We start from the raw sequence: 23,706 nt of genomic DNA, 5'->3' as shown, positions 1-23,706 counted from the left end.
ACCCTGGGTCTGAAACTTAAGCAAGGATAGTAATGGTAATATAAAATTCCAGGATATAGTCTTGTTCTCTCTTCTCCAAGGAACCTGTGTATATAGTACAAGGAAATACAGAGTATGGAGGGTGACAACAGCCACATACAGAAAACCAACCTAGAGCTAAAAGCACAGTAAAGAAAATGTAAACTATCTCTCTCTCTCTCTCTCTTTTGGTTGGCCACCAGATAACCCACCTCTTTTTCTCTTCCCCCCACTCTCTCCCCCTCTCTCCTCTTCTATTCCTGGTGCCTCTATGTTTCTTCCCTTTTCCCTTTCTAAATAAATTTCCTCATTTAAGCTCAAAAAAAGAAAGAGAAAGAAAGAAAGGAAGGAAGGAAGGAAGGAAGGAAGGAAGGAAGGAAGGAAGGAAGAAAGAAAAGAAATGTAAACTGCAGTGTTCCAAAGAACTAACTCTTGTTTGGGTATCTTTGCAGATGAAAGCAAACTCCAAATCAAGAGGGTCACAAGTTCAACAGTTTTCATGCAATGGGTGAGGGTTCAGTGATTTCCATAAGCAGACAATTATAATTTCCATCTTTCTAAGCGCAGTGGGTGTGCTTCACTATCTAATTTGGTACCACATGTGAAGAAATGACCAAATCAAACAAATAAACTTCCAATATTTCTTGTTGCTACACCTACTTCCAATGATAAAAGGCATTCCTAATTATTTTCTCCATTATTTCTCAATCAAATTAGTAAAATCAAATATGAAATCTATTTATAACCATAATATTATGCAAAGTGTTTCTAAGTTACTAAGTTAGTAACTTAGTCTGTTCCAAAGTATTTCTGTCCAAAATGTGTAGGTGCAACAGGATGAACTTCAGTAGTTAGAATTGTGATCTCTGGAAATTCTTGAATGATTGATTTGGCACCTTCAAAAAATAAAAATAATTGTTATTACTACAAGAATGTTTGTAACACCAGTTAGAATTCAGGAAATTTATAATCATTGTCTCCAGACTTAATACTGACAGAAAATTGGAAACAATCATCTTTAGATACTGAGCTAGGCATATTTGATCTCTTTATACACTATCTACTATCTTAAAAGCTTTGCGAGTAGTTCAGACCATGCTCCTGCCCACTCAATAATATGGTCTGAAAATCAAATTATGCAATTATACCAGCTTTGACTAGAATCAAGTAATATGGCACCTCCTAAAAGGAAAATCACATGAAATGAAAGTTTTCCAAACGAAACACTGTGAAACAAGAGGTAAGGCGTCTTCGGTTATTCAGAGAATAATAGCTGTTTAGAAATAAGGATTGGCTCTTTAGGTGAGATGGTTGGGCAAGGAATTTAGACTAGCTGAGACACAAAACCAAAGAGCCACAATGAAAGCTGCTACATACATAATATGGATTTTTCAGCTTTAATGCCAAATAATGGGATACTGTTCCAATTAATACAACTACAATTAAAGAGATTATTTTTCTTTTGCCAAAAGTGGATAATTACTGGATTATCTTAATGTTTTCAATGTCAACCAGTGCTACATACAATGGACAATCAAGCAAATCACCCTTTGTCACCACTAGTATTTGAATTACAGGTACATTTAGGTTACAAAAGACCAAAGTAATCCAATAGGCCACAATTAGTACAAAACAGCCTACTGAGAATAGCCTTTTAACACACATGCTGTGGCTTCTCAAGCTTTGCCTGAAACCTAGGATAGTTGAAAATGAGAGAACAGCATAACTAGAGAAACCATCTATTTCTCTTTCAGTCATTAAACAAGTTTCAATGCATTACAGAACACTCAGAAAAATGTCCAAAAAACCCTCAAAAGCTTAACAATGAAAGTAATTTAAAATTTTACCTGAAAATAACCACTATTAGTACTATGTGTACATTTCAAAACTAAAATAGAAATAGCATTGTGTTATCTTCCCAGCCACTCATGTTGAGGTAAAATTGATTTGGTTTCATGCTAAAGTCTGCTTTTGGTAATTAGTGTTATAATTTGTATTGGTCATCTCTAAACTTACTGGTAACATTCACACTATTTCTTTATACTTATATCAATTCTTTGAGAATTGCATATATTATATTTCCATCTTATTCATACCTCCTTCCCATGCCCTAACTACCCAACTGCATGTATGCTTGTGTTCTCTCTTTCCACTCCTCACGCTCAAAACAACCAAGCCCAGGCTGTGTTGCCCAACTCCTTTGGTGGGATGACCTACCAGGAGTCAAAATATTGAAAAAACAAAAACAAAAACAACCTGACTCTCCCTCTCCCAGCAGCTATCAAATGCCTGTAGCCCCTCAGCTAATGGTAGAACTCCATGTCTACCTTCCCTACCTTGTGTTGCATGCTGGGATTTTATCTGGCTTGAGCTTGCACAGGACTTTATGCTTGCTGTCATCCTCTACCAGTTCATATGTGGAACTGTTCTGTCTATAAGACAGTTTCCATAACGTCATCTATTACCTCTGGCTCTTAAGATCTTCCCACGCCTCTGAAAAGGTCCTTGAGACTTTGGAGGAGAGATGCATTTCACAGCACATAATTGTCTTATTTGTGGTGCTTTTTCACACTTGCTATCTATATTTTTATATCACTAAATGTTTTTCAAAAGCAACTTTTGTAAGGTATGTAATAGATACTACTTATAAATCCCTTTTGGTGTTGCTGTTTTTGAAACAGTCTTGTTATATAGTTAGGTTCTCTATGTAGGGCAAGCTGGTCTTGACCTTGCATTGATCCTCTTGTCTCTGCCTCCCAAGTGCTGGAATTACAAGCATGTGTCAACATTCCCAATCATCATTTACATACTTTTAAATTATTTCTTAAGCTAAATGACTTTATAATGAAGACCCTAGAAACTAAATTCATACATGCGTCTATGATTATTCCCTTACCATGTATTACTAATTGGCCTAGATTGTTTAGTAAGAAAGCCAGAGTCTCAATTTAGGTACATCTCTTACAGGAAATGGAGAATAGACGACTTCCATACATGTCATTAAAGCAGACATCTATTTCAAAAAGCATCTGATCTTCACATCACATTCCAAAGATTACTTCAATAATACTGTAAGTTCCATGCTGTTTGAAAGCTATTCTCAGGCTCAGGTGGGAAACCATTGAAAATTGGGACCTTTCAGCCATTCGTGGGTCCTAGCCAAACAAGGCCAATTGGGAAAACAACTGCAGTTATTTTCAATGCAGTAATTAATATGTTCCCATTTGAACCTGGGTTCAATTCCCATCACACACATGCCAGGTCACAAACATCTGCAATTCCAGTTCCAGGGGATCCAACACCCTTCTCCAGCCTCTGGGGTACAAAAACATGTACACACAGGCAAAATAGCATACCCATAAAATAATGAAATAAAAAATTAAACATCAGAATGGTGTAAAACAAGTCAGGCATGCTGATATATGCCTGTGGTTTCAGTTGCTTAGGAAGATGGGACATAAGGATCACCCGAGTCTAGGAGTTCAAGACCAGTGTGAGACATCTTATCTCAAAAAATTGTTTAATATTGTAGCTAAGGTTAGAGATGATAAACACAAATCATAACTACCAAAACTAGATTCAAATTTAATATGGACATACAATTGTACTTTTCTTTGGGATGAGAGGCTAGAGAGAGACACGTGCTATCTCATGACTATCTGGAGCTCAGGTTATAGCTGCAAGATAAACTCACCATGGGGAGTGGAGAAGAGACTGAGTAGGATAATAACACTGGGTTGAACTCCATGTTCTATAAGAACCTTTACAGCTTCAATTACAGTATTTCCAGTGCCTAAAACAAAAAGGCAACCAAACCCATTAGCAACCTTAACATCTATATTGAAATGTTTTTACATTAAGTGTAATACAGTAATCTTAACATAAGACTTGACTTGTGAACACTTAATTTGAAAGATTTTGTTCCTTGTCAATGTTATTTTTAATGATGGGAACAACATAAACAGGTATTAAATGTACAAGCCCTAAACTCTTTTACTGCCTGAAATACCAAATGGAATACTACCACCATAGTCCCTGGGAGACTATGATATGATAAAGAACAGGGATAAGAACAGAATGGCAGAGAAATCACCCATAGAAAGGACAAAACCCTGAGAAAAATTACTGCCATATTCATTGAGGTAGAGACAGAACATGTTTTTATATATTTTCTGTGTTCTATATATTTAGCCTCATTAGGCCCTTTGCTTCATTTGAAAACAGATGTTCTTTAGAGCTAACAAAGTTTGACTAATGTATATTCCCTTATTACACAATAAAAATTTCCCAGTGAACTGCCCGGGGCACTCCAAATCCAACAGAGAAAAACACATTTAGAAACGGTTTTTGCCTTTTATATAAGGGTGCGTAGGAGGTAGACACTAACTTGAATTTAAACTCCAACAAAAAATTACAAATGCAATTCAAGTCACTCACTGAGAATTGGATACATCAGAAGGACTTTTCTGCGACAGATGTCTGGGGGAAACTTGGCATAATACACCTTGGCCCTTTGTGTCTCCTCATCGCTCTGAATCAGGATCTTCCCAATTCGTATGGATCGACAGCAGTCTCGTAAACCTTGTTCCATTGCCTCACCTTGAAGAAGGAAATGAAAAGGAATCAGGGACAAAAGGGTTGCAGCAGACAGAGTGCAAATCCAAGAACAGGCCAAAGCAGAGTATTTCACCTCTACTAATACAAAAAGAGCACTATCAAGACAGAAGCATTCTTCTTTCACTACTCTGCCCATATTTTATTCTTAGTAGGAATTCAATGAACGCAGATGAAAGGCTTGTCAATGAAACCACAATAAGCTAGACTTATTGCTTGCTTACAAGCTATGGAGTTGTTCTGCTTCCATGCTTACGGAAATAAAAGCTTGACTGGGCCGTTCCTTGAGATTCTTTCTGCAGAGATACTTTTCCTCTTACTATTTTTAAAGAAGATTTTAAGCCAACTAAATTTGTCACTTTCATCTAAGAAAAATATGAAAGAGAGGGGGCTGTAGACCAAAATATTTCCTTTTAGATAAAAGTGGCAAGGATTCATCACTTAGTTCAACAATGACTTCACTGATAAACATTTCTCTGCAAATAGTGAAAGAGTTGCATGTTGGTCTCCCTTCCCCATAGAGCCAACCTGACCCCCACTCCATTGGTTACTAAACACAAGCTACATTTTTAATGTGCCTGTGTGTGTGTAATGATTGTAGGCATGTTCACATATATATGGGCACACATGTGTATGCATGCATGTGGAAGCTCAAGGTGGACTTCGGGAATCTTCCTCAATCACTCTCCATCTTATTCTTTGAGGCAAGATCTCTCAATTGAACCTAGGGCTTCCTGATATGACTATCTGGCTAACCATCTTACTCCTGGGATCCCTGCCTGTGCCTTCTGAGTACTGGAAGTACAGGTAGGCTGACCCACTTAATTAAACTTCATTTCTCACACTTGTGTGGTAGGTGATTTAACCACAGAGACATCTCTCCAGTCCCCAAATACAGGGCTATTTCGGAGTCTGAATTCCTTAGAGGAAGTATTTTCCAAAAGTCACATGCAGTATTCAAGATTTTGCATTACTTTGAAATTCTGGTATTTACTTAATCTGTTCTTAAAATTAACTTTTCATTTAAATTTAGGAGGAAATTTTAGTGCATTAGTGTAAACACATGACCAGTTTCTTCTAGAAATATATACAATAAACAAGTGGTTTATAAGAATAAAAATAACTATGTCAAAGTTGGGGATGGAGTTTGATGGTAATAGTTTGTGTATAACATGTACAAGATTCTGATTAAATCCATAGTACCAAAACACAAAAGACAAAAACAAAACAAAACCCAAAATCCTCTCAACTCAGCCTTTATGTTACAGAATCATCTGGTAAACATTAGAGATGTGTTGTGGGATATTCTGATCACAGTCTGACACTCCTGAGACTGCCCAAAAAAGCTATACCTTGAATCAGGGGCAGAGCCAGGGACTAACTGACAAAAACTGGCCACAGAGAAGTCATCAATTTTGATAGAGAAGACAGACAGTAAGGAAAAGGCAGAGACTGGAGTTTGAGCTTCCTTTTGGTTATGGGAAGATGGAAGAGACTTGTCTCTTACGGTGTCTCTGGCCAAAAAGCAAGGTCAGCCTCTCTGAGATAGCAGGTTTTCACCCCAGCCTTTGACTTCTGAGTCTTACTGATAAACAAAACAACAGAGATTTAATTAAAACCTACATATTATGGACAGGTCCATGGGACCAGAAGCTCCACCAGGCCAAGGCCTGAGTGGCTGGCGGAGCACTAACTGAGGGGTCATGGGGCTGCAGATGATAACTAGAATATCAGTAGAAACATGTGCAGCCACTAAGCCAACAGAAAACCATCAGAGGTGCAAGGAACAAGCTGGTACTCTCTGAGAAGCTGGTACCCTCAGAGCTGAGAAGAAACTATATCCATGTGTTCAACAGCTTCAAATGCTGAACACCACTATCCTGAGAATGCTTTCATTGCTTAAGAGCTACTTCCTGTAAGAACAGAGCCTAAAGCTCCCTTTGTAATTGATATGTTCAATTGTTCACAAACACAACGAGAGTAAGAGAAAAATTGATGTTTACATGTTTTAAAAATCCATCTGTTTCCAGTGCAAACAAGAGAGGCTTCCAGCTCTTGTGAAAAAAAAAAAACCAAACCAAAGTTCAGTTTCCTGAAGAGAAATCATTCCTGTGTAACGGGTACATATTCTCATTCACAAACACGCCATTTTGTTTTGCTGCACCAAAATTGTTAGGATGATCAGTTGGACTCAAAGCACTAATACAAAATGGGTAAGATCAGCAAGTGGAACTATCTTGAGCTAATGACAGCTAGGCACTTTTGCCTATGTAGTCACCTTTTCATAGAATATAAAATGTCAACTATTAAATAAGTCCAGCTTTTGGCAGAGTTCCCTGAAACACAGACAAAATCTGAGGAGGCATCTTTTCCAGCCAGGTATCCAAATGTTCTTTTTCAGAAAGAATTGAATTTATGCCACATTCCTTCAGTCTGCAAACCATTCTCCCCAAGACAGTCCTCCCTTCCTGCTATCCTCCCACCCTCCTTTGAGGCATTTTAAAAGCTGGCTTGCTCTTGGGGGCAAGGCCACTAGGGAAGATGCCTGCAATTACAATTAGCCAAACTTAGCAGCACATAGGCCACGACTCCAAGGCACCATGAAGATAGGCAACACAGGTGGTGAGATTTAAGCAAAGGCAGGATGCAATTATGACAAGCCAGCCCGCCTTTATCCTGGAAAATAGCAACCGTTTCCATGCATGCAAAGAAACAAAATCATACACATGCAAACCTACCGCTTCTCATTATGCTGACCCCACAATTTCCTTTCTCAAATTTCACTCCTTCATACTTGTGCCCTGTTGAGAAATAAAATAAAAAAAAATAGATGCCTTATCATTGCAGCAATGTGCATATTCTATAAGATGCTCGTGGTTCAAAGCAGATGAGTAGAGAGAAAGCCCCTTGCCCAGACACACTGTATAACACCTTGGGTTTCCTGTGAAAGTAGTGAATGATGATTTTTCATAGTGATTTCTTAATCCCTCAGAAGAAACCTGTGAGAATAATTGGGAGAGGAGGGTTTCATCAAGTGGGAACTGAACTTATTATAGCACAATATTCACATACACATCCTCCAAATTGAATTCAAAGGAGAATTACTGCCGCCCATGAATACTAGATACCCCATCAATTCACATGGAGGCCCACTGAGAGCCACAGCAGAAAGGCTCCTCATTCCATCCCCTCTCATGAGCCTTCATTCTTCCTTAAAAGCAGAAGAAAGAGGCTGAAATGGCTATCAAGCTACTCAAATCTTAGGTCTCGCTCTGAATTGTGTCAATTATGATGCAACAAACTCAGCCCTCAATTGTTCATAGTCAACCCTTTGAAGAGAAGAGTTTTCCACCATTTATTAAAAAAAATCCAAATCAGAATTTCAAATCTCTGAAAGGGGGATTGTAGGCTATTTTTTATTAGAACAAAGAACATTCTTCAAATCTTATCATTTTTAGTTTTCTTTCCCTTTTTCACATCTCATCTTTTTTTTTAACCTGGAGTTTCTATGCCAAAGCAGTCTCCTGCATTTGTTAGCACCAGCGGCTTCCCCACAGAGGTGAAGATAAGCTGCCAGCAATTCTTAACTCTGGTCCCGGTGGGCTGCCATCAGAAGCAACACCTGCAGGCTGAAGAGTATGTAATAACCTTTAACTTGAATTGACAAGCAAGCCATTAACAAAAAGTCACCTACATAGACTTCTTCACAAATGTCTCTTAGATTTTAAAGATGCTTAAAAAAAAAAAAAAAAAACAGCTCTACCTAAACTCATTTTTCACACTGATTTTAAACAGAACGCCTTCCTTCCATTTTCCTCCCCCACTCTAATTCTGGATTTCTTTTTATGACGAAGAGTTGAGAGTGCAAGCCCTAGTTACCTGTTGGCGTGGTCACCATGCATTCTTTATATGGCAGCTGATTCAGTCCCTCTTCTACAACAAGTCTGATCTAGAAAGTCAAAGAAAGAATAAGTTGAGGGCCTTCAGAGCCTCCTGATAGCTGCTAGCCTCTGGAGCTGAGGTCTTAGCTTATGGAGTAAAGAAGGGTCCCCCCCATGTATTAATAACTACAGGGACACATCTAAATGCCACCCTCCATTTGACACATGACTGTCACCAAAGGGCTCCAGCATGCATTCTAAGTCAGTCAAGAATATGAGAGGTACAAAACTTCAACAAGGCTTATGGCAAACACACCATCAGTAGTAATAAAATTATGGGTTACTGTGAAAAAATGTCCACCTAGAATTCTCTACCTTGCTTAGTACCTTTGAAATCTTTGAAATTTAAAAATGAATTCCTATTCATTTTTAACAAAGGTCCACCATAATGCAAATAAAACCTAAAAGCCCTTGTGAGAAAATAAGTAGTTGAGCTGAAGCAATTTACTAGGTCTGAAGGAGAACCCAGTGGAGTATCTTGGGACTTTTCAGCTTAAGAAAAGTACTATGGAGGCTAATTAGATGGCAGAAGGACAGAACTGAGTCCCAACGTGTACTGTGACTTTCACATGCACCCACAGCAGTATGAGCAGGTTTGTGCACACATACACATGCATTCACACACAAATACATATTTTCAAACTTTTAAAACAAAGTTTTATGAGAGGAAGACTCACTCAAAATTACTAGACACAGCCCCTCACAGTGCGCTATGAGCAACCAGAGCCCACTCTAACAAAGGCAGTGTTGAGCCTGTAGTGCACATTTTCCCCAATCAATATTACATTAATGATTGAGAACCAGGAACAGCAGGGAGAAGTGTGATGCTTCGTTCTGTTATCACAACACATCACCCTGCTGCCATTAAAAGGATCAATCGGAAATGGCCCATCACTTTGTCTCCCTGCAGAATCTAAGAATGAGCCGGGAAACCCTTTGAATAGTGTATGCAAGAGCACACTCGCTGCTAGCTACCACCTTTGGCTATTTATGTTTACTTAGGAGGAAATTATAAGAAAGGATTTTTTTCTTTGAAAATCCTATATCTCTTTCCTCTAGGGACATACCTCAAACAAGCCTTGTTTCCTGCCCCATCCCCTAAAACTCTGGGACATTAGCCAGAAATTATCGTCTGTGTAAGAGCCAGAGGTGGGAAAGGACTGCCGTAAAATATTGTTTTCTGGACATGGCAGGGCCACTGCACAGTCACTGAAGCTGTATTTGCTTATACAAGACAGGCACAAGATCAAGCCAATCGATACTCTGTATACATGGAAGGGGGAGCTCACAAGGCCCCACCCCAACTGAGGAGCTATTGGCAGATGATGACTTCTGAAGGAGGGAGAGTCAGCTTTTTTTAGAGGTGTGACCCACTGAAATGCTGACCATACTACAGTGGATGGCCTCGCACCCGGGGCATGCCAGTAGCATAAATTAGACTCATTGGGCTATGAAAAGAAAGAGGATATGAAGCTGACTGGGAGAATCTGAGAGGGGTTTGAGGAGGAATTAGGGGTGGATGTGAAAAGTACATTATATACATATATGAAATTTTCAAAGAATAAATAAAAATATATAAACAGGTATGGAGATTAGCGTCTCTAATTTAGGGGAGAGCAAAAACTAGAATCCCTTTAAAGGGTGGGATGTAGTTCAGTGGTACAGTATGGATTTAGTATACTGAAGGCCCTCAGTTCAATATGCACCACTCCCAGAAATAATTAAAATGTAAAGAGCTACAGGAAGCAACTCTTGACAAACTCAGGATGACATCAGTTACCCACTTTAAGAGGTGGAATCCTTGTGTTGAGGAGATGGTGTACTAGAAATCTTCAACAATAAAAATATAAACAGTTGCAGTTGCTACCACAACCACAACATACCTTCCAACCCCACCCCATCACCGGTCCTTCAAAGCCAACTACAAAGAATGGAGAAGTCCAAATTACCATATCCTAGGTGAAGTATGCCATGCATCTCATTTAGCTAGGATATAATGCCTGTTATTTCACAGAAGCATTTTAGAACATCCATGAACTTGACTCCTACTTTCTATAACAGAAAGAAATATATGCATTTGTCATTAGGCATATAGTCCCAGCTACTTGGGAAGCTGAGACAGAAGGAATGCCTGAGCCAAGAATTCTGAGGCTATTCTGAAAAAAAAAATGTCTCAAAAAGAAAGAGAGGGGGAAGGAAGGAAGGAAGGAAAGAAGGAAGGAGGGAAAGAAGGAAGGCACAATGGAAACAAAAGGAAGATGAACGATTTTACACCAGAGAACAGAGACTCTTACTCTCTGGTCAGCAGCCATTCAGGTGGGACTTCATAATGACTCAAAATTGGGTTTGATTTTTTTTAGTTTGCTTGGTTGTTTTTGCTGAAAACATAAAAGAAGGCCGGAGAGATGACTCAATTGGTGATTAATATTTGCCTTATAAACATAAAGACCTAGGTTCAATCTCTAGAAGCCTTATAAAAAGCCAAGTGGTAGTAAACACTTTATAGCCTAGTGACAGGAAGATCTCTGGCCAGCCAGACTAGCCTAACTGGCAAGCCCCAGATCCCAGTGTGAAACCTCATCTGAAAAAAATGAAGTAGATGGCTTCTGAGAAGCAACCTAAACTGATGTCTGGCCAACAAACGCAAGGTTAACCTCTGATTTCTACATGCAAGCACCCACATACACCTCTCCACAAACACACACATACACACACAAAAGAAAACATGAAAGACAACGGCTACTGCCCCAGGAATGCCAACCATATTTCTCTTGCTGCTACCAATGACTATTACTGCCCATGGAAATCAAAATAAGTTTAAACAGAATTGGGTCTCTCAACCAAGAATATTTAAAGCCAAAAGCAGAAAAGGATTTGCCTATACTCTTTCAGAATATATGCTCTAGAAAAAGATCAAAATTAAAAGTTTTATACCTTTTTCTCACATTTCCTTTCCTCTTTTTCTATGATTTGATTATACCCGCAAGGTTAATAAGTCACATTTCTTTCTTAAGCTAAGTACTGACAACAATGTTAAGATAGTAAATTCCACAAGATCAGGGACAATATCTATTTTCCCAACTGCCTTACCTCCTCCCTCCCAAAATAGCCCAGTGCAGAGTCTAATATATACCCAGTATTAATTTTCATTAATGAAGAGTATTAGTCTTAGCAATTAATTATCAATTTCATTCAAAGAATGATGGATACTTAGGTATCAACACAAGAATAAAAATCTGTGGTAAAGCAATTCGGCCTGAGATCATCTGATATGACACCAACTATGTAAGGACTTAATAGGATGCCTTTAAAGAAGGGGAATGCACTCCAACTTAGAATTTCATATTGTGAATATATCACAGGGACGAATCAAAACAAATACAATTCACATTGTAAACTACAAAAGAAAATGCACTAGTTTTTGCACATTAGCTGATGATACACAGGTATGAATGTTAGGTCTAAGAACATATTTAGTTTTCTCCTAATGTACTTCAATTCATTGCCCTGAGATTTTGTGTGTTGCTGAGAACCAGACTGCCAATCCGTCTAAGAATGGCAGTGCTTTAATGCTACAGTGGAAAGAACACTTCAAGAGCCTTCAAGCCTAGCAAGACGATGATTATTCAGTATAATCTCTCTCAACCCCAGAATGCTCCACAACGAAAAAGCCCCCTGACCTACCAGGATTATATCACTGCATACAACAATGAAATGAAAATGGAAAGTCTCCACCTACCAAACGATCCGCAGAAAACATGAAATCCCCTCTACTGGCTGTCCTAAAAAAAAAAAAAAAGTACAAGTTTTAGTCTAAATTAGAGAGCTTCAGGGTAAAATATAACTTAATACACTTGGTAATACCAAAATTAAGACCTATTAATACTAAAAGCTGAAATGCTTACTTGTATAATATATTTTTACTAGGATACAGACATTAAAATGAGATGACTTCATAAGCATTATTGGAAAAGATTATGTGATTACTTGATATCAATATTTGAGATAGGAACTGAAGATCATGTGATTTCCATTGAGCTGTCAGAAAACAAAGATCCCATGGAAAATGGGAAAATGACAGCAATGCTACAAGCTCATCTTGAGAAGAAACTTTACAGTAAGAAAACTAGCTTTTTCCACCATGCCCCCCATTCACCCTGCTATCTAGGCACACAATAGAGGTAAGTAACCCATCTACTTTGTCTCTAGTCCTTTTGGGGATTATCAGTCTCCTGTTTTGATCACTACTTTCAGAAATGTGTAACTTAATTTCTAAGCCCTCTTTCTCAGATCATTTATAACTTGTTCCTGGTTTCCAATGAAGCCTTAACAATAAAATATACCAGCTACAAATAAGAGTGTGTTTCTTACAGTGACCACAGCTCTATCATAGTGTAGATATTAATTCCCTAAACTATGGACATGATTAAGCAATAGCAAGAATATAGGTTTGTAGCCTTTAGACAGTCTATTTTCTAGAATCAAAAATTCTACAAACACACACACACACACACACACCACCCCTATACATGTAGAGATGACATCTAAAATGGGTTCTGTTACACGTACTGCTGTTTTCAAACGAGACCACTGTCTTTCACTTATATAACTCATTTTCAAAACATACCTACCTGTCAATGAAGTGAGAAGCAGAAAACTATTAAAAAACATGTACTGCTCTTGATGCAGTACCTATGCAAATTTGCCTCAGCAACCAAAACACACGTTGAAGAGGGAAGGAAACTCTTGTCGTTTTCAGGTTACTTTAGAAACTTAATGCACTTCCTTACATTTTTCATATTTATTTTATTCATGCATGAGTGTTTTACCTGAATGTATGTCTGTGCAGCATGTACATGCCTGAAACCTATGAAGGCAAGAAAAAGGCATCTGATTCCCTGGAACTAGAATTACAGGTGGTTAGGAACTACCATGTGGGTGCTGGTATCAGAACCAGGATCATCTGCAAGAGCAGCATGTACTCTTAACCATTAAGCCATCTCCCAAGCCACCAAGTCTGAAGTTCTCTTTTTTTTCTTTTTGTTTTTTGTTTCGTTTTGTTTGAGACAGGGTTTCTCGGTGTAACAGTCCTAGCTGTCCTAGAGCTCACTCTATAGACGGGGCTGGCCTCAAACTCACAGCAACCTGCATGCTAATGCCTCCCCAGCACTGAGATCAAAGGTATGAACCACCATTGCCCGGCCAGTCTGAAGTCTCTTAAAGAAATACCCTATGATATACTTGACAACATGTCTTTCACACATCAACTTATTACACAAAGAAGGTATAACAAGTAAAGTGATCAGAGATATCACACCTGTTATTTTACTTTGGAATCAGACATTTTAAAATTTTTCATACCCTCTCTCTCAAAAAATCAGCTTCAGCTGATAACCTTTGCATAATAAGCACTATATTCTACAAAAAGTACACACTGAAAATCTAATAGGAATTGCCTTCTCTTGACAGTTATTTGATTTACAAATGAAATCATTCACTGTTCCAAGTTATTCCACTATAAACAGTAATTACTATCTTGCCTTCTGATATTTCAGACAGACTTCAACTCATACTATTTACTTTACATCAATTTAGAAATTAAAGTAAAGCTAGATACAATAAAGTGATTACATTTTTTTTTTTTAATTCACACTGGTCTTCAACATCATGTTGAAATTCTTAACACTGTTGAAAATAGTTTCACAAAAACAGAATTTTCATATCAGATGGATCAAGGTGCCTGTATTCTCTCAGTTCTTCCTTTGGGCCCAATACTAGTCTGAATAATTTGTTTTAAAATGTTTTCATGGAAACTAGACACCAGTATTATACCCCATACACTTTGTTTCAAAACATAATTATTCACATTATTTCAAAACCATTCAAAAAATCTTGTCCCATAGAAACAAAACTTTGTAAAATATCAACCATCTTCTAAGAACAGGCTAAAATAATATAATGTAAAACTGCCATAAAGCAAAATAACATAGACACACGTTCTTGCCTGTCTTGGAGCTCCCTATATAGACCAGGCTAGCATCAAACTCAAAGATCCCTCTGCCTTCAAGTGCTGGAATTAAAGGCATGTGCCACCACACCCAGATCCTAGAGTAGTCTAAAATATACTTAAGTAATGGAGTATCACATACTTCAATAAACAAGAATATCCAGGGCTGTAGTGATGCCTCAGCCATTAGAGGCTAGGCTCACAACTAAAAATAAAGAAGCAGGAATATCCAAGCAATAAGAATCCAAAGCATGGAACTAACTAATATTAACTGCGATATTTTAAATTATATAAGATCTGAACATGTCCAACAATGAAGACATAACTATATCTAAGAATATTTACTTGTCTAAACAGTCTCCCCTTAAATACACATGTTACATACTATAGCAACATGATGACCATTTTAAAATGTAATTTTCACATGGAAACAAGATTCATACCAGAAACCAAATATTCACTTTAACATGGAGTATCTAAAAGCAAAATTTCCCTATTTGTTAAGTAAGACTGTCTAGATAGTATTTTACAATCGCCAGATATCCAGGTAAGGTATTTTAGACTTGTCATCTCAGCACTCAGAAGGCTGACACAGGAGGATCAAAAGTTTGAGTTCATCCTAAACTGCACAGTGAGTTGAGGTAACACTGCACTACATAAGGAAATCCTATCTCAAACAAAACAAAACAAAACAAAAACTGGATGCCAGGTGTCTCAGTTGCAATGAAGAGACACCGTGAACAAGGCAACTTATAAAAGAAAGCATTTAACTGGGAGCTTGCTTATAATTTCAGTGGGTCAGTCCAAGACTGACTGGGAGCATGGGGGCAAACAGACAGCCATGGTGCTGGAGCATTGGCTGAGAGCTTCCTGTTGATTCAGGAGAGTGAGAGTGAGTGAGGGGGGAGGGAGAGAGGGAGGGAGGGAGGGACAGAGGGAGAGACAGAGGCAGAGACAGAGACAGAGACTGGGATTGGGACTGGGACTGGGCCTGGTATGGGCTTTTGAAACCTCAAAGTCCAGCCCCCAGTGACACACACTAATCCTTCCTAAATAATCCACCAACTGGGAACCAAATATTCAAACCTATAAACCTAGGAGGGCCATTCTCATTCAAGCTACCATACCAGGTGTAAGTCTAACTATTGGGGGATTAAAGCAGGGGGATGTTTTGTAGCAGTTTCCTCAGAGACTGAAACCTTCCATCTTGGAAGAAAACTTGTTAAGAGACGGGATGTGAAAGGAGTGGTGAAACAACAGGGTGTTATCAAGGGAAAGGAGAGATTCCATCTTGCAGGGAAGGTGGTTATGCTAAACAATCAACAATAGCTTCAGAGAGACCCTGCAATTGATCAGATAAACTAGCTCCCCACACCCCAAGCATATAGCAATTCTAAGGACTGCTTCTAAGGACCCTCCAAACAGCTGAGCTGCCTAGAAGAGGCTCAGACAAATTACACGACCTGGAGAGGACACCCTCCAACCTACTGAACTGCCTGCAGGTTGTGCAGTGTACTTCAGAGTTCCAGTTTCTGAGAGCTGTCAGCCATGCTGGGGCAGGCTTTGGTGACACAGCTGTCTTTGAGTCATTGCTGCTCCTGTAAGGAACCCCAATAAAACTTACTGGTTCACTCACCAAGATGGACTTTGGTAGTTTTCTTATTTTGGTGTGTCACTGGTTCCCTATCTGGGACAAGTAGATGTTTGTTTACCCAGAGAATCAGTTAAACCTAGGAGTTTCGGGCCAGTACAGGCTACATAGCAGGACCCTATCTCAAAATAAAGTACAAATAGCAAATCAATAAAATGTTCTCCCTGAAGAGGGAGATGGTTTTATAATATAGCTTGTAAAGAATAATTCACTAAGGTTACCACATACAACATACCCTTTGCTGGGCATGATGCAAGCCTGTGATACCAGCACTCAGGAGGATGAGGTCCATAAATCACAAAGTTCAAAGACAGTCTGGCATCCCTAACAAGTTTAAGACCTGGGCCACATATAAGGCCCCAGTTTGAAAAAAAAATGCATGCTATCCCAAAGCAATTAAAGGCAAACTCTCCTGAATCATAACTCAAAACAATTTAACTAAAATCAAATCCTAGGAACACTGAATTGGATGTCATTTCAAAAGTTTAAATACATCACTCTTCTTCCTGGAAGATTATACACATGGATTGTTTGTGACATGTGGAGAAGGGAGACTGGGGTGAGCATTCAGCTGTGTGTGTGTGTGTGTGTGTGTGTGTGTGTGTGTGTGTGTTGTTTACTTGAACTCCAATTTAACTGGGTACCCTGTGTTTTACCTGATAAGAGCGGGAATAATTTAATGGGCTTTCAAAGTAAGAATATTAAAACTAAGAGTATGAGCACTCAGACTTAATATTTAGTTTCTTTGTTAAACCAACAGGTGGAAGGAAAGTAAAACATAAAAGCAGTTCTGGCAGGCTCAATCAAGAAGATGTGTTTCATTTCAAGCTTCAGTGTAATGAGCACTCTCAGAGTGTAAGTTCTACTCCATTACATGATTACTAAAATCAAGAACAGCCCCAAGGTTTGCTGTCGCATGCAGATGGATTGCAACTGATTTTACTCCTCTCGTCGCTTCCAAACAACAAATCCCTAACAACATACTTACAGCAAATCTAACTCAATGGAAAAGTTAAAGAAAAAAAAAATAGCTTCTTCTACCTCCCAGGTGCAAGTCAGCAAAGTCACAGCTTACTAGTACCTTCTCGGTAAGCTCATAAAATAGAGTGCCATTCATTGTTTACTTGTATCTCCAAGCATCCTTCAATAAAAATGCCAAAAAGCAGGTAGAAAAACAAGAGGTACCATTTCGCCCGCTAGAGTTCAATGTAATTGGTGAGACATTACTAGGATAGACCCAGAACATATTATATCAGGGATTTGTGCTACTTAACGATGGGCCTTCCTCCCTCTTTCCATAAAGCCAGTTAGGAAATTCAAATGAGAACTATACAAAAACAAAAACAAAAAACCATGTCCACAATCTGTAAATCATATTTTCTCTATGGTGAGCATTTTGGTTTCATAGAAATTGAAATGACAAATGCTGACATTCCTCTAGTTTCAGGGTGATGCTAGGACAAGTTCTTCAAGCTACTTCTATTTCCTGTGAAGATCCCTGGATCACTCTATACTCCAAGTCTGAAGGCAGGCCAGTCACCACCCAGGGAGCCTGGTCATTCTCCCAGAGGCAATGGTCTCATCTGAGCACAGAAAAATCATTTGAGGTGTTTGTAATGCTGGAAATAGGTTCTACCCAACGCTGCACAAACAACCAAGGGTGAGATGAGAGCCAGGAGCTTGTTTTTTTAAAAAAGACTTCACTCTCAGTTCTAATGCACAGCTTCGGTTAAGAACATTATATTACTTAGATGAGTCACATCACATTAGGAAACATTCATACTGGGGCTGCACAGGGCTTTCATCCAATCTGAGGTTAAATGTCTCCTCTCATGATGACTAAAAACTAGTCACAAGGCTGAAGGTAGTTCTTTGGTGCCATTTTATGGAATAAAAAAAAACTCTTAAAGATAATTGCTCAACTTCCGTCCAAGCAGCCTACAGAAGCCATGCCAATGCCTCTCCCAGGACGAGAATACAGACAGAATATACTCAACAGCTCACAATACAGATTTACTCTATATTTCAGGAGACAAATCTCTCTCTCTCTCTCTCTCTCTCTCTCTCTCTCTCTCTCTCTCTCTCTCTCTTTCTCTGTCTTTCTCTTCCTTACCCTTTCCCTCCCTTCCCACACCCAACAAACAACTGGAACCTGGAGTATGATTTTTACAATTCACTTCACTGCCTTCTGTATGAGGTCATGAACCATGTTCAAGGGGGAAAGGACATTACACTCAGATTCTACTGGGTATATTATTCAGGAAGAGAAGAATGAATAGTTTAATCCATCTCAACAGCAACAAAAAAGAAACCACAGAAAAATGAAGGAGTCATTTCTTTTTCGTCGTTTGCCAATGACCCATGTATGTGTAGCTGAGTAAATTATCCATTCCATTTGGTGTTTAGATTACTGCACTCTCAAAGAGAGAAAGTCATTTCCTTGAAATTCAATAATACAGCCAACATATTATGTCTCAAACATTGTATACTTCAAAAAATAAAGTCATTTTAAATCAGTACAATGTCCTCAATCTTGCTTGCTTTATAGATACACAACAACTTGCAGTCCTATTGGATCACCCCATTTCTCCATGCCAGAGTCAATTCATAAAGCAATCCCTTTACTAGATAGATTCTAAGAACCAGGAACAATAAAAGAAACAACTGTACTCGAAAGGCTTCTATTATCAGACACCTCCATAATATATATACATGCTGTCCTATCCAAACAGAGTAAAGCATATGCTTCAAAGAGGACAGACTATGATAACCGGTTGCACATTCCATGCTAGACCTACATGAATAATGCTCTGCTCACAACAGACACTCTGTCAGCTCCTATGGTACCTGAAACAGACCTTGTTTGTATAAGGGCAAGACAGACAGACAGTCAGCCAGCCTGCCAGCCAAACAGAGAAAGCTTCTGTGAACAGATTATAGATTATTGCTGGTTAACAGAAGAAAATTAAAAAAAAAAAAAAACCCTGTCTCCAACTCTCCAGCCTGAATAAGCACCAATTCATTAGGGAAAAATCACAGTAGGTCTTTCTGTACTGTGTCAAAGCTGGATACAAATTATGTAGGCTTTCTCAGTATTTTTGTTTGTTTTGAGAAAGGTCTTACTAGGTAGCTTTGGCTGGCTTGCTCCTCACTAATCACCACAGACTAGCCTCCAACCACAGCAATCCTTCTCACTGAGCCTCCTGAATGCTGGGATTATCAGCATGAGCCACAAGATCTGGCTTTGCTATTGATTTTCAAATAAGAGTTTGAATTCTCTGTACAAGCAAATCCCTTATACTGTGTCAGGAAAAAAGCATGCATAATTTCCAGCTTGAAGAATTTAAATGCTGTAAATATACACAGCAATCCACAACTTATAACAGTGTTCATACACAGTGTCTTGTTTTAGACTCTCAGGAGCTCCATGAGGCTGTACCAACATCTTCATTTTATAAATGATAAAGCAGAAACACAAAGATGTTAAATATCTTGCCTAAGATTACTTCACGGGATTCTACTGTCTCCTCTTTCAAACGCAGATGAAAAATACAAAGGATTCCACTTACTCTCAAATTGCCATATAATCCAAGCTTTTCTAAATAATGAAATAGAGTCAAGACATATAGATATTATCATATATAAATGTTGAATGTCATACACTCTCCAAGCTCTGTATTAATGGCTTTTAACCTTTACATCATAATCCTTTATGAAATTTCATAAAAACTGAAGCTCCTCATCCCTGCACAAAGGCATACAAGCAAATGTTCACAGCAGCCTTATTCACCATCACCAAAGAGTAGAAACTACCCAAATGTTCATTACCCACTGAATGCATAAATTGCAGCATTTCTATACAATTAAGTACCATTCAGCCACATAAAAATGAATGAACCCTGAAAACACTAAACCAAAAGAAACTAGCAACATAAGCATCATATAGTATATGACTCCGTTCATTTGAACTATCCGAAATAGCAAGAACCCCATGCTCTCACTCATATTTGAAGTCAGGGAATTTGACAGTAAAATGGATTTGACCACAGACTATGGAAGAAAGGGGGAAGAAAAGAAGGTAGAAAGGTTGATCAAGAAGTACTGAGTTCCAGTTAGTCAACAAGAAGTTTTGTTGTTACATAGTAGGCTGACTACAGATAATAATAATGTACTGCACATTTCAAAAAGCAAGAATAAAAGATTTAGAAAACTTTTACCATAAAGGGTTGATAGTGCTTGGAGAAAGAAACATATTTAACCTGATTTAACCATTATGTACTACTCCACTGATATGCAAAATATTTATGTGCTTATATTAGATAAATAAATGTAAGGTCTAGGGAGATGGCTTGGTTAGTAAAGTACTTGCACACAGACATAAGGGATTAAATTCAGATCCCACAGCACCCATGGATAAGTCTGGGTTGATGCAAGCCTCTAGTCCTAACACTGGGAAAACAGAGATGGAAGGATTTTTGGAGTTTGCTGGCCAACTAGTCCTGCTGAATTAGTGAGCTCCAGGTTCAGTAAAAGACCTTCAAAAAATAAGGTTATGTGTAGTGATGAAGATTCTAATGTCAAGCTCTCTCTATACTCCACACACAAATGTACATGCATGCATACCTATACCTACACAAACATGTATGAACACACACATATACCACACACACAAAGAAAAATTAAAAGGAATGTCCAGAATAGGCAAACCAATGGAAATCTAAAATAAACTAATTGTTGCCTAGGGATTCAGGGGCTATTAGAGAAATGTGGCCTGACCTGTGAGATCTCTTGTTGGGGGCATGACTATTTTCTAAAAATGACTGTGGTAGGTAATGATACACAACCATGAACATACATAAAACCACTAAGTTGTATACTTTCAAATGCTTAAATTGCACTGTATATGAATTGTGCCTCAATAAAGATGTTCTCTTATTTACAATGCTTGCAATCAAATCCAAGGTCTTGTGTCTACAATGAGAGTTCTGCCACTGAGCTAAATTCCAGTCCTTCAATTAAGATATTATTTTTAAAACAACCATTACAAAGGAAAAATAAAATTTACCAGACATTTCCTGAGCCCTGACACTCACCTACATGTGTAATAAGGTCCAAGAACCAAAGTTACTTAACTCCAACAATCATCAAATTTTCTTTATTTCACTGATGTTTTTCTTCAATTGTCCCAACAATTACCAAACTTTATGCCTCATTGTTTTAAAGGCCTCTACGTCATTAGATCACATGATCACAGTTTTCAATACTGATTCTTTATAAACATATAGTACAGTTTCATAAATGTAATTTTGAGTGTTAGGTCCAAGCATGGCAGTGTGCTCCCATAACTCAAGCACCCAGGAAGCTGAAGCAGGAGGATATTTGAGGCCAGACTGGGAAAACGATATTTAATGATTGTGCATCTATTACTGTCGAGAAATGGTTGTAATTCAAAATGTAAAATGATTTCTGTCATAAAGCATAATAAAGTCCAATAAACAAGGTAAGATCCATACACAAGTAATAATATTTAAAATAGAAGACAAGTCTTCCTTTTTTAAAAGGTCAGGAAAAAAATCAGCCAGAAGGAATGAGTTTAGCCCTGAAAACTAGGATCTGACCATAATTAGGGATATAGGGAATTCCAAATGAAAACTGAAACAAGAATGTCTCAGAACCAAAAAACAAGCCAAACATCCCAACTTTGGTAGGTTCTGATAAGCCAATGAAGGCTGCCGAGATGGCAGTTAGCAAATCAAGGCTGCTATGTTAAAAGGTGCACACATGTGAACAAGTCAGGAAAATTGTCCTGAGGAAATACAGGAGCCTACTACAGGAGTATGAAGAAAAGGTTGCTAAAATCTGATTTATGTTAGGATATTTTTTTTAGATGTCAAGGCACGCTGGAAAGACAGTGGTCTTATATGCTATAGCTCCTCATTTAAAGCTGCCAATAAGAGCCAGGTATGGCCTCATGTCCAGGAGTTCCACCCACTTGGGAGGCTGGCTTGTGCCTTGGAGCTTAAGGCCAGAGTATGAACAGCAACTTAGGGAAACCCAGTCTCGAAAAAGAAAAGGGAAGGAAAAAGAAAGGGAAAGGAAGAGAAGAAGGATGGCAGCTGTATGTAATTGTGGTAAACATTTATCTGAGAAAACTCATATTCCAAAATATTTTAACACAAAGTTCTTGCTACACTGATTTGTGGGATTAAGAGGGTCCAGAGATTTGTTAGGCTGCCTTTGCAGCTACCTACAGCCTATGAGTTTTCAGTAAGACAAGCTTGGTAAGAATGGAATGATAAGCTTTCTGGAGACCAAGTATGCCTGAACTCCCAAACAGTAAACAAAATGGCACAGTGCAGTAGCAAATGCTATGAGTCAGAGGGTCAGAGAAGGACAATATCATTTTCCTTGAAATTGCTTTATTTCTGTGAGCCTGGGCTATTAAGTGGTAATAACCATAGGCTGTAACCATTTCTGGGTTATTTTCCACGTGGTCAGGAACTGAGCAGATGGCATAAGGTTGTGTACCTGCCTGGCATAGTTGAGGACTGGTTCTGCCTAAGAAAGACAAAGAGGCCGGAAGACGCTGAAGGCTACCTGAAAGGTTTCATTCCTACACAAAGCAATGCTAGCCACAGGAACTAAGAGAGGGTTATAGGTATATCTAGCTGACTCCCCTCCTACTCATACTCCAAAGGAAGAGGCCTGGTTCTAATCCCCAAAGACCGGTTTGCCAAATCCAAACACAGGTTTTTTTACTTTCACCCTGCAGCCCCTCCACTCCCTTTTCGACTTCCGTTATGGGCTTACTTGTCCTGGATGATAGTCTGCAGCTCCCGGATCTGATCATTCATAGGCAGCAGCTTAAGCTGTGCCCCGATCTGTCGGGAGAGTTCACATTCCCCTAGCAGAGAGTCGCCAACAGGTGCGTCGTAGTCGCCACTGTCACTACTATCACTGTGGTTCTCAGAGTGAAGATTAGTACCACAACAGGCCTGAGGGTCCCGCTCCGAGAGCACGCTAGAATGGGCGTGCCCGGGGAGGAGAGTCAACTTAGCCATAGCAGCATTATTTTCTTCTGCATGGTCCAGGATCGGGTCGTCTGCTTGCAGACGCTCGGGACTTGGGGTAGAAGTAGAGTTTACTTGCCGGTTGTGGCAGGGCATGGAGTCCGGACGCTGTAACTCCGTGGCCATACACCGGGCCCCGGGTTGTCCCCGCAGCTATCAACCCTTAAGTATAAAGGTTAAAGAGCAGGAAGAAAGAGATGCTGACACGTGCTTTCTTCGGCCCCCAGGCCTCCTCTAAATCTCTAACCCTGGCTGCCCTCTCACCCCTAGGCCTCCTCGGTCCTTTTGCAAGCTTTGTCCCATACCCGCCCACCCCAGACGTGCTGCCGGCTTAGACACCTTATTGGCCTGTCTCCCTGCCAGTCTGCAGCACGCTGGCTTGTTAACTCTTTTGAGGGCTCCTAG

General features: G+C 39.1%; 1 protein-coding gene across 1 annotated transcript; it reads right to left on the bottom strand.

Moving 5' to 3' along the window:
* Positions 1 to 495: 495 nt before the first annotated feature.
* Uprt (uracil phosphoribosyltransferase homolog) lies at positions 496 to 23,496 on the bottom strand. The gene is made up of 7 exons (XM_051179188.1): positions 23,042 to 23,496; positions 12,313 to 12,355; positions 8,512 to 8,581; positions 7,371 to 7,433; positions 4,456 to 4,617; positions 3,713 to 3,811; positions 496 to 914 (listed from the first exon to the last, which is right to left on the bottom strand). Exons 1-7 carry the CDS (start codon positions 23,425 to 23,427, stop codon positions 808 to 810), a joined length of 930 nt encoding a protein of 309 aa, XP_051035145.1. The 5' UTR covers positions 23,428 to 23,496; the 3' UTR covers positions 496 to 807.
* Positions 23,497 to 23,706: the final 210 nt, after the last annotated feature.

The sequence above is a fragment of the Phodopus roborovskii genome, unplaced genomic scaffold, assembly GCF_943737965.1.
Source record: "Phodopus roborovskii unplaced genomic scaffold, PHOROB, whole genome shotgun sequence".
In the NCBI taxonomy this organism is placed as follows: domain Eukaryota; kingdom Metazoa; phylum Chordata; class Mammalia; order Rodentia; family Cricetidae; genus Phodopus; species Phodopus roborovskii.
The sequence above is the reverse complement of the archived record's forward strand: the minus strand, read 5'-3'. Positions and strand labels throughout refer to the sequence as shown.

Coding starts and splice junctions, on each gene's coding strand:
- Uprt (XM_051179188.1), bottom strand. CDS start 23,427: ATGGCCACGGAGTTACAGCGTCCGGACTCCATGCCCTGCCACAACCGG. Junction 12,356..23,041: donor CAGACTATCATCCAGGACAA/GTAAGCCCATAA, acceptor TTTTTTTTTTAG/GACAGCCAGTAGAGGGGATT. Junction 3,812..4,455: donor TCTGATGTATCCAATTCTCA/GTGAGTGACTTG, acceptor TTTTTGTTTTAG/GCACTGGAAATACTGTAATT.